The following is an 11,076-nucleotide window of genomic DNA, read 5'->3' on the forward strand; positions in this document are numbered from 1 at the left end:
GGGGTCTGGCAATTATTTGGCAACTTCCTTCAGTTCATCAGATTGCCATGGCCTGTAGACCAATACATGTGGTTCCCAGAGGCTTTGACCGTCATCTGGTTGCGGATTTGGATACATCATCATAGGCATCTGGGTCACTGTCTCTGTCTCTAGTTTTGCTGCCATGCTGCAGGTCTGTGGGCGATGTGAAACAGGAGAGAAAGAGGCGGAACCTACATTGGAAGGAAGGGGTGAAAGCCCCGATGAAGCCTCCTCCTTCTTGAGATCAGACCCTCCCATTCCCTGAAGAGATGGATAAACAGTGGGTGGTGGAGGTGGGGCCTGAGATGTAGGAGGGGCTGAGGCTGCTGCCTGCAGGGCCGCATCATCGTCGTCATCATTCTCATCATCACCCTTGTCATCACGCATTCCTGAGGGTGGAGCTGTGCGAGATAGAGCGTACGGGGGAGGCAGATCCCTATTTCTGTCTCTACTTTTCTTTTTCTTCCTTCTGATAGTCACTTTCCTCTAACATTGTCCTACATCTAGTTAAACAGTTTACGCTCAAAGTGCCTCTCATGGGGAAAATACCTTCAGTGACGTAGTGCCAGAGCAGAACGTCATCAACCATGCTTTTACCCCATTTTTCTGCCATTACTTTAACAGGACCCGCAAGTGGGTCAGAAAGTTGTTCTAATTTTCCTAGTGTGTTTTCCATCTCGCTCTCAGTTGTGTTTTTTTTTTTCCCCAGAAGGTTAGTGTAGCCTCTTCCCTAGACAAAATTTATGATGCTGGCACCGACAAGCTCCCCCTCCCCTCTCTGCTCTCTCTGCTCTGCACCCTGACTCACTTTCTTCTTTTTTTTCTTTTTCACCACCCTGGATGACTGGACCATACAATAATATCTCCTGTAACAAATTACTATATCAAAGTCTTTTACATTAAATAGCACAATAAGTGCCTGTTTTCTGAATTATATTTGCTGTTGGCCACTAAATAGGTCATGTCTCTTCTCACATTTATTTTTTACACTATACACCCTATTATAATCATATATTATTATTATTATTATCATTATTATTATTATTATTATTATTATTATTATTATTATTATCATCTATTATAATATACACTATTATTATATACCCATCACTCTTTTCACAACATCATTCACACAATGCCAATGGAATGTACCATGATATCAGCCAGGTAGTTTGTACGACACTTTCGTTCAGAGCAACGTACCCTTTGTGTGGATAAATACCCACAGGACACTGATATCACAGCGCCATTCCCATTCACTCACAGAATATCACAAACAGTTTTTCTTTTTTTCTTTTTCTTTTCTTCTTCTCTTAAGGCCTTGCTCTTAGGCCCCCCATTAACCTAGGATTTTTCTCTCTTTATCTCTCTTGTTGCAACTACACATGAGATTACCTCCCAGAAGCCTTTACAATCTCATTGACTCACTTCTTATGAAAAAGAATTCACAGAAACTCACCACTTGCTCTTTAAAACGGATGGACGACCCACTGAACGGCGCCTTCGCTGGTGTCAGGCGGGATCCAGACCTCCCTTTTTATGGAGTGGAATTCTCCCTGAGTCTCTGGAGACTCCTGCCAGCAGTTTGACACTCAACTCAGTCTCAGACGGCGCTCAGTGCTGTGTCCATCCGATCCTTGTCGCCAAAATGTAGAGGAAAAATAAGCTTCACCTTGTGGGTCAAATTGAATGAGCAATGGTTCAAGAGTCTTCTGTGGATTCTTTATTCAGACATGCATGGTTCAGTTCAGTGTTCCAGACAAGCAACAAAGAAGTGACAAAGAAAGGAGTGGAGAGGATTCACTTATATAGATTAAACAAAATTGTAAATCTTGGCACAGAGCCAAACCCACTTGGCTCAAATACAACCCACAGTTCGGGTTTCTTGACTCAAAGCCCAGAACCTCACTTAATATGGAAACACGTATGGATAACATATAATATTGTCCACCTATAAGAACACTCAAAATGTCTCATAACCATATATTGTGGACATGCACACGTACATGCACTGATTACATCATTATGGTAAAGAAAAAAGACACTCTACTCTGAGAACAAAGAACAAAAAAGCAGAGTGTGTTATTCATATAAAAAAAACACAGTATTAATTTTATTTCTAACAGTCTATTTGTTGACACTGTGGCTCTGACTGTAGCAAACTAAAGTAAACTAAATGAACAGAGATGGATAACAATCCAAGCAATTTCAAGCAATTTCAGCAAATCTCCGGCTGAGGCAACGCTGCTGCAGAATTACATTGCTCCCTATGAACTTGTGATGCAGAGACATCAAATATAAAAATTAGCTGGAATTGAATCCTATGTGAGTAACAGGGATTATGTACGGCTGTTATGAGCATTACCTGCTATTAAAACTACTGTACACCATGTGTCCTGTGTCAAGAGGCTACAGGATAATACTGATAGAATTCATCTTACTGTGGCATAGCTACAATTTAAGACAGACTGTCTTTACAATGCTAAAATCATTCCTGTGAAGAAGAAGAAATGTATCTGGACCAAGTTTTATTTTCAAAATAACAATGATGATAATGATGATAATAAGCTTTATTTAAAGATACAGAATTACAAACAATTAATGTGTTTTACAAGATGTAGTAAAAAAAAAAACTGTGAGTAATAATTGAAAACATAAACCATAAATGCAGTGTTGGGCAAGCTACTTGTATGCAGTGATGTACATGTAATGTAAATGTAGTGAGCTAAGCTACCAGTTACTCTACATTAAATGAAGCTCCACTACACTGAAGCTATCCCCCAGAAAAATGTAGCTAGCTAAGCTACGAGCAACATGGCAAAAGTAGTTTTCTACATCAGAGCTACTAGTTTTTTTGTTTTTTTTTAACTGAACCAACTTCATGCCAAATCAATGTTATCTCAGTGATCAAGAAAAACTGTCAGTCAAACAAATAGGCCGGCAAAAAATGTTCAGTTGTTTATTGTAAAACAAGCTGTGCCTTTGCAAGCAACTGCTCTTATAAAAATAACAATACCAATTTGACAAAAAACAAACAAACATGTGCTCCACATAATAACATAAAGCAAAGTGTTGAGTGTGTGTATGTTCATCTATGTTTGTTTGCGTGTGTGCGTGTGTGTGTGTGTGTGTGTGTGTGTGTGTGTGTGTGTGCGCGCACCTGTGTTTGCATGTGTACGCTCAATTTAGTGGAGACTTGTGGCACATTTGCAGGATAAAGCTGTGGAGACTAACTTGAACAAACTCTTTTAACTCAACTCAAACCACAGTGGCAAAAGAATAAAGACCTGATGCGTGTTAACTGTATTCCCAGCACCAGAGAGTCACAGGCATCAGCCCAAGGATTGGTCTGTGATGTCACCATCATACGGAAGTCCTTCCGTCGGCTACACATACACATTTCCTCCGTGCGTGCCGCTGGCGTCACGTACATATCCTTAGCAGTTCTATTCCCAACAGTTATTAATTATTTTACTCAGGTGGTGGAAGGCCCCTCCCATCTCATCTTCTCCTCCTCTCTTTTTCCTCCCCCTTCTCTCTCTCCCTCTCCTCCTCTTCCTACACGGAGCTGACCCTCCCTGTGGTATCGTCATTCACGGTGTTGATCTGTCCCTGCTCTTGCTCTCTGGTCATCCTGCACCGACACAGGCAGGCCAGCAGCTTGTCTACGGCTCCTTTCCTCATGAAAACATACAGAACCAAGTCCACCAGAGGACTGAACTGGACGAAGATGAGACACAGGTTACGATCAAAAATTATTGAATGTGTTGCTGCTGCCAGGAACCAAATGATCGTGGGCAGGAACAGCAGTGTGTAGTTAAGCAGCACCAGAACCAAGACTCCCACGATTCGTCGTTTCTCCTCAGGGGGGACAGAGATGGAAGCAGACAGAGCTTTGAGGGTCCCAGCCAGGAAGAAGATGAGCAGGGGGAAGGGGAGGAGGAGGGAGATGGAAAGGAAGATGGATTCCCCCAATCCACTTAATCTCCACATCACAAAGTAGGTGACAATGAGGTGAACAATGGAGAAGGCCCAGACCATGAGGGAGACCACCAGAGAGAACTTGATGGTGCGTCTGAAGCGGTACCACAGTGGGCAGGCGATGACCAAATACCTGTAATGATACATAGATAGATAGATTTTTATTTTTATTTTATTTAACCTTTATTTAACCAGGCAAAATCAATTAAGAACATGTTCTTATTTACAAGATAGATAGATAGATAGATAGATAGATAGATAGATAGATAGACTCAGATGATGATGTTTGGAGTAGTTTTATGGTCATTTGTTTTGCCCTTTTTGGAACCAGGGTGAAATTTGTTTAACACAGAGCTGTGTTAGCAAACATTCTGTGTGTTGTGTGGACATACAAACCTACCGGTATTTTGAGTATAATGACCTAATTTACATTTTTGGGTGAACTCAATTTGGCTACACTGCCTGATGGTAATATCAAATAACCAAATATCCACAAACACACCAACCGTAATCATTACTAGAGTGATTCATGCTTTTCAAATGGAGCTATTGCAGTTAAAAGCTGCGTATATCTAGTGAAATTAATTTAATATTGCAAATTGCAATTTATTGCAAAAACAAATCAATTTTTTTCCAATATTGTTTAGACCTAATTAATAGATAGATAGATAGATAGATAGATAGATCGATAGATGTATCATAAACACACAAACACACACTGATGGTTAGCTACCTTTCCAAGGATACACACACCATGAAGCTGACACTAGCTGTTATCCCAATGTAGTAGATATGATAAGAGAAAACAAAGTTGATGTTTCCCCAGGGTGCTGCCTCCCGGACGACCAGGCAGCAGAGCTGGATGAGGTTGGAGACAAGGAGGTTGATGACGTAGATTGGAGCAACATGGCCATCTTGCACCTACAGGAAGAGGAATGGCTTGAAATAGTAGTAGTAGATAGTATTATAAGTCTTTCAGCAAAGTTTTTCAGTGTGACTAGGAGTGTAAACAAGGAAGTGGAGGTGATTCACAACTGCGCAACTGTTTTTCAAAGTCAGTTGGCTGTAGAGAAGATTTGCTCTAAATAATGGCGTCAATATCGGTCTTTTCCACTCACTGTGCTCTATGGAGTAATTTTATGGATATTTTTTCTCTTTTCAGAACTCTAAAGATTGTTCCCAAAAGACTTCAGTTTGTTTGGAGAACGCTGCTATGAAGTTGTGCTGTGTGCTGAGTTTCAACAGGCATGAGGGTGAGTAGATAATGACAGAATTTTCATTTTGAGGTGAACTATTCCTTTAATGAATAAAGGCTTGGATGAAACAATAAGCAATGAAACAATAAGCAGAACTTGACAGAATAAAGATGATTTAATAAAATGCTACACTGTAGTGCTTAACAGGGCCGACACGGTGGATCAGTGGTTAGCACTGTTTCCTCACAGGAGGAAGGACACAGGTTTGATTCCCTGCCCTGTTGTGAGGAGTTTGCATGTTTCCTCCTACATTTCAAAGTCATGCAAGTCAGGTGTATTAGACACTGAACTGCCTGTAGGTATGAATGTTCTAGGAAAGGCTCCGGTCCCCAGTGAATCAGAAAAGGGTTAAGCGGGTACAAAATGAATGAAGGTAGTGCCTTGCCTATAGATAATTAACAAAGACAGACAAATAAATCAATCATAATTCACATACCAGGGAATACAGAGCACAGATGGCCAGCAAGGTCAAAGGAAGGCCGATGGAGATGACAATCCATGCCGTCACATGTATGGCGTTTGAAGAGACAGGCTCCAGCGAGACACCATCGAGAGGCTTCAACTCAACAAAGTCATTGGTGTCGGACTCTAAGATGGTGTTGTTGTACCAAGATTCCATTCTTCAAAGTGAGACCTGTTGTTGGGGACAGCAGGTCAGGGAAAGGTGGAGGGTTTCTTAGCCTCTAACTCAACACTTCTCTCATTACCACCACTAATGCTACTACTACCAGAGACATAGTGGTCCCATATATAGCGTTCTTGTGGAACGAACTTAAGACATGAGGGGGGGAGGGGGGGGGGGGGGGGTTGTTTACCAATCTGCAATGCTATGGCATAATTAGAATCACCATGAATACATCATAAATACCAGAAAATGAAAAGCAAGAAAAATGTCGGATATCAAATCTCTAAAAGAGCATGTGGCCCCTCGGGCTGAATAGGCATTATGCTAGTCACTATTACTACTGTTACTACTGCAAATTATAATAACAGTAATAATGCAGTTAAACATTAATTAAAAGCAGAATTGAAAAACGAATGAAACAGCATATACAGCAGGACTATAAATAGGTCAAAAGAACAAACTACACGTAATCTTTCTATAACAACTGTGTTGTAAGAAGTGACCACATGAAATTTAATGTAGGCTAAATAATAAAACACAAACTTTACGGTTTGAAAGCTGCTGGACCACAACCTGAATGTGTTGCATCTGCCAAGGTCCGCTGTTTCTTCATCTGCATCCAAACAGTCAACCTTCAGCAGTTATAGTGTGAATAATCCCCCACAGCAGCTTCCTAGTTATCTACATCTGCTTCTAATGAACAGATAACAGCTTCTTTGCTAGGACTTGTCAGAGTTGACATGCATTTCCTGAAATACAAGAAAAGCTGATGACTGATTTCATCATATCCATCTTGCTCTGGTACTTGTACTAAACATCCACCTGTCATGTTTAGAAAGGAATTTTATTTCTTTACCTAGCACTTCTGTATCATACAGGATTACTCTGAGGTCACAGGAATATCTTTATTGATCTGTTTTTTGGCACTGTGGCTCTGACCATAGAAACTAATGCCTACCATACATTAGAAGACATTTACTCTGACACTGTCTCACATTTTACAACAATTTGTCTCAAGTCATGAGTTGTTAGTCCTAGAGAGCTACTCACATTTTAAGATTCTGGTAAGACTGAGAATCATGAAGCATCAAGTTAAAAGACTCCAGCAGGATTTTTCAGAGATTTGGAACTAATTCCTTGCTTGCATCACACAGGTTTTCAGTGCATGTGAAGGATTATACAGGCTCAAGACACTGATAATGGACTATGATGTTTGAGTGTGAATGAGGCTACAGCATCCCCCTCCTTCACCATCTACACACACACACACATAGCCTACAACAAACCACACATGCACAACACTCAAGAGAGAGAGATAAAGAGAGAGATAAACTCTCGTTTACTCCACAGCTCTACCAGTTTCTCCTCCAATTTGACGGTCCAACGGAACCGGGATTTACGCTTCCCCGCCAGCATCGGCGTCTTTCCTCCTCTGTCTGTCTGTAGAGCCTTGTCACCTGTCACCACAGGTGTGGATGTCAGCCAAAGACAGCGCTCCTATTGGCTGTTGACAGTGGAGCATTATAAATCGCGTCATTGATCATCACACACCTTCTGAGCAAAGACTAAAGACTTAAAGATAAACTAAGCAATTTTCAGACTACTAGAGGGTGACAGAAACCGCAACACATGTGTAAATGAACCCACAGCAAAGCTGCTGGACCATGGAAGCCCCAAAAGACAAACCTAGTGAAGGACTGTGCATAAAGGCCAATATAGCTAATGTACCTATGGAGAATTGTCACTAGTTACCAGACTTGCTTTGCCAGATATTCCTCCTGCTGAAGGTTACATGTCCCACAATGACAAGTGAAGAGGCAGGTAGCAAGTATATTAGTTGAACAAGTTTACTCGCTCGCTTCATCGATTCCGCCATTACGATAATTTTTTTTCAGGGATGGGATCGGGAGAGCGCCGCTTTCAAACAGTGAGGGAGGAGACAAGCTAGTTTTAAAAATAATGGTCGGGAGGAGCTTCGATTCGGTCCGAGTTTGACAGGTGAAAACAATAGGCCTGCCCGCATGTGTGGCTGTTTCTTTATATCATTATGTCTCAAAAAAATCTCCACATATCATACGTTAGCTTCAGGATTGGTTATAGGGTCTGAAATTTCTTATTGCAGGGTTAAGATAATATTAAACATGTTTGATTTTGTCATAAGAAATAGACTGCATTAAGACTAATAATAATAATAATGACAGGCTTTATTTAAAGATGCAAAATTACAAACAAGTAAACGTGGTTTACAAGATGAAGTAAAACATATGAGCAATAATTAAAAACATGAACAGTAAATGCAGAAGAATGGGCCTAGCTTTATCTTATCAGCAGGTCTTAGAGTCTAAGAGCCTGATGGAGGAAGCTCCATCTCCCTTAGCCTTCAATCTAGACTTGGAACAACTAAAAGAGCCTGAGGATCTCAGGCTGCCCATAAGGGGGTTAAAAGCTCAGAGATATACAGTAGCTATACACTTGTCCATAATGTGCCTTATTGGTGTTCAATAAGATTTTAAAATGAATCCTAAATTTCACTGGGAGCCAATAAAGTGAAGCTGAAAGGGAGGTAATGTGTGGTCTCTTTCCTCAGTTCCTGTTAAGAGTGCAGCATCATGGACTCACTGTAAGAGGGGTGTACACGGAATTACAATAGTCCAGATGTGACAAAATAAAAGCATGGAAAGGTAATTGTAGCAACCCCTCTTGGGCTAATCAGTGTAATTATGAAGATGCTAGAACGCAGGGATGAGATTCAATATTCCTCTAAATATGGTCAAAATCTAATCTGTGGACACTGTGAGATATCATGTGTGATGGATGGATGGACCAACCCGTGATAGATGGGTGGACGGACAAATAAACATGGAAAACAGACAGAGGCCGATCCGTGGTACCACCAACCGTCCCTGGACAAAAAATGATGCTCCCTTTAACTCTGCTCTCACTGATAACAACAGTTATCAGTGACTCTACTCTAGGTGGTGGAAGGCTCCTCCTATCTCTTCTCTTCACCTCCTCTTTTCCCTCTATTTCTTCCCCCTCCCTCCCCCTTCTCTCTCTCCCTCTCCTCCTCTTCCTACACGGAGCTGACCCTCTCTGTGGTATCATCATTCACGGTGTTGCTCTCTCCCTGCTCTTGCTCTCTGGTCATCCTGCACCGACACAGGCAGGCCAGCAGCTTGTCTACGGCTCCTTTCCTCATGAAAACATACAGAACCAAGTCCACCAGAGGACTGAACTGGATGAGGGCGAGACACAGGTTACGATCAAAAATTAATGAATGTGTTGCTGCCGCCAGGACCCAAATGATCATGGGCAGGAACAGCAGTGTGTAGTTAAGCAGCACCAGAACCAAGGCTCCCACGATTCGCCGTTTCTCCTCAGGGGGGACAGAGATGGAAGCAGACAGAGCTTTGAGGGTCCCAGCCAGGAAGAAGATGAGCAGGGGGAAGGGGAGGAGGAGGCAGGTGGAGAGGAGGATGGATGGGTCCATGATATTAGATAAAAGGTAGTTGAGAAAGAGCAGGATGAAGGGGAAGGCCCAGACCATGAAGGAGACCACCACAGAGACCTTGATGCTTCGTCGGAAGCGGTACCACAGTGGGCAGGTGATGACCAAATACCTGTAATACAGAAGATAGCTAGATCTTAGATCGATAGATAGATAGATAGATAGATAGATAGATAGATAGATAGATAGATAGATGGCTAGCTACCTTTCCAGGGCTACACACACCATGAAGCCAACACTGGCCATCAACCCAATCTCATAAATATTCATGGAAATGCCAACAATGTGTCCGCTGTGTAGAGTCACCGCGATAGCTAAGCAACACATCTGGATGAGGTCGGAGACAAGGAGGTTGATGACGTAGATTGGAGCAACATGGCCGTCTCGCACCTACAGGAACAGTGGTAGAAATAAATGGATGACTCAAGCAAGTAAAAATAAATGTCATTAACACAAATTAACTCCAAATCAAACCTTTCTAACAACAATGGGGTTACAGCTAGTTTGATGACAAACTATTAAAACTGTCAATTTCCAACAAGTGATTATGGCTATAGGATATAGCCTGCTAGTAAAACGGATCCATCACCTGCCAAATGTTTCCTCAGTGGGTTACAGTGAGCTCACACCGCCTTGAACCGTCCACAAACAAATGTGTAATTCCAAAATGATCGGATGACAGTTGTAGTCGGAAAGTTATCTCTACTGGATAGTTATTTTGTCTGATAAGTCGGCTCCAAATCGTCACACCAAAGCAACGGGTCGGTAGCCCATGCAAAAAAACGATGTATAAACACTGATATTACAATCACTACTCTGGTCATGCACTACATAGAATTATAATAAGCTAAAACAGAAATACTGGAAAGCGCAGTTAGAACAACAACAAAACCGTTAACCTTAACACATTGCTAAAACATTACTTGCAAGGTTTCATGGGACATAACCTCGAAACAACAAGGTGGTGCCAGTCCAAAAAGATCTTACTGCGACATGTTCAGTGGACTGCGCCAGCAATCTTTGGGTTAGGGTTGGAGGAAAAAGCAATAGTGCAGGTCCTTGCCTTTGTAAATATTTGCAAAGTACAACACTGAGCGGAGCAAGTTATGTGTTACTGACACGCAGACAAGCAGACATACAGACAGGGGCGAACACAAAACCCAGTGTAATGAATGTAGTGCTTGAAAACTACCTAATCACCTTTCACTGCCTATAAAGTTATAGTCAGACAACCAGATAGACATGTACACAGACAAATTAATAGATATCAATCATAATTCTCGCACCAGGGAGTACAGGGCACAGATGGCCAGCAAGGTCAAAGGAAGGCCGATAGAGATGACGACCCATGCCGTCACATGTAAGGCAGCTGGGAAGAAATGCTCCACCCCGACAAAAACTCCAGTGTCGTTCTTAAAGGCGTTGTACAAATCTTCCATTCTTCAGAGTGAGACCTGTTGTTGGGGAGAGCAGGTCAGGGAAAGGTGGAGGGTTTCTTAGCCTCTACTCAACACTTCTGTTACTACCTCCACTACTGCTACTGCTACCAGAGACACAGGGTTGTGTACGTTCTATGAAGTTATGGCGAGAGAAAAAGGGTTGTTTATATCTGAGAGATATTGGATATCAAATATGTAAGGGTGGTAATAGCACTGGAAACAGTGCCACCACCACTACTACTACTA

At 41.9% G+C, this 11,076-nt stretch overlaps 2 protein-coding genes across 2 annotated transcripts; both read right to left on the bottom strand.

The window, feature by feature from the left end:
- Positions 1–3,579: 3,579 nt before the first annotated feature.
- Positions 3,580–5,877, bottom strand: LOC139656202 (G-protein coupled receptor 4-like). Its single transcript, XM_071533705.1, has 3 exons — positions 5,695–5,877; positions 4,736–4,923; positions 3,580–4,135 (listed from the first exon to the last, which is right to left on the bottom strand). Exons 1-3 carry the CDS (start codon positions 5,875–5,877, stop codon positions 3,580–3,582), a joined length of 927 nt encoding a protein of 308 aa, XP_071389806.1.
- A 3,079-nt stretch (positions 5,878–8,956) lies between these two features.
- Positions 8,957–10,830, bottom strand: LOC139656203 (G-protein coupled receptor 4-like). Its single transcript, XM_071533706.1, has 3 exons — positions 10,678–10,830; positions 9,597–9,781; positions 8,957–9,503 (listed from the first exon to the last, which is right to left on the bottom strand). The coding sequence occupies exons 1-3, from the start codon at positions 10,828–10,830 to the stop codon at positions 8,957–8,959; spliced, it is 885 nt and encodes a 294-aa protein (XP_071389807.1).
- Between the last annotated feature and the right edge of the window lie 246 nt (positions 10,831–11,076).

Source organism: Centroberyx affinis, unplaced genomic scaffold, assembly GCF_046629955.1.
Source record: "Centroberyx affinis isolate AG114_WGS23_722 - 3 ecotype Tasmania unplaced genomic scaffold, CSIRO-AGI_Caff_v1 ptg002406l_1, whole genome shotgun sequence".
Lineage (NCBI taxonomy): Eukaryota > Metazoa > Chordata > Actinopteri > Beryciformes > Berycidae > Centroberyx > Centroberyx affinis.

What these genes read in the sequence shown, in the direction of transcription:
- LOC139656203 (XM_071533706.1), bottom strand. Translation starts at nt 10,830, where the DNA reads ATGGAAGATTTGTACAACGCCTTTAAGAACGACACTGGAGTTTTTGTC. An exon ending in TCTGTGCCCTGTACTCCCTG is followed by an intron (nt 9,782 to 10,677) that starts GTGCGAGAATTA and finishes CTGTTCCTGTAG; the next exon opens with GTGCGAGACGGCCATGTTGC. An exon ending in GTGTGTGTAGCCCTGGAAAG is followed by an intron (nt 9,504 to 9,596) that starts GTAGCTAGCCAT and finishes TCTGTATTACAG; the next exon opens with GTATTTGGTCATCACCTGCC.
- LOC139656202 (XM_071533705.1), bottom strand. Translation starts at nt 5,877, where the DNA reads ATGGAATCTTGGTACAACAACACCATCTTAGAGTCCGACACCAATGAC. An exon ending in TCTGTGCTCTGTATTCCCTG is followed by an intron (nt 4,924 to 5,694) that starts GTATGTGAATTA and finishes CTCTTCCTGTAG; the next exon opens with GTGCAAGATGGCCATGTTGC. An exon ending in GTGTGTGTATCCTTGGAAAG is followed by an intron (nt 4,136 to 4,735) that starts GTAGCTAACCAT and finishes GTATCATTACAG; the next exon opens with GTATTTGGTCATCGCCTGCC.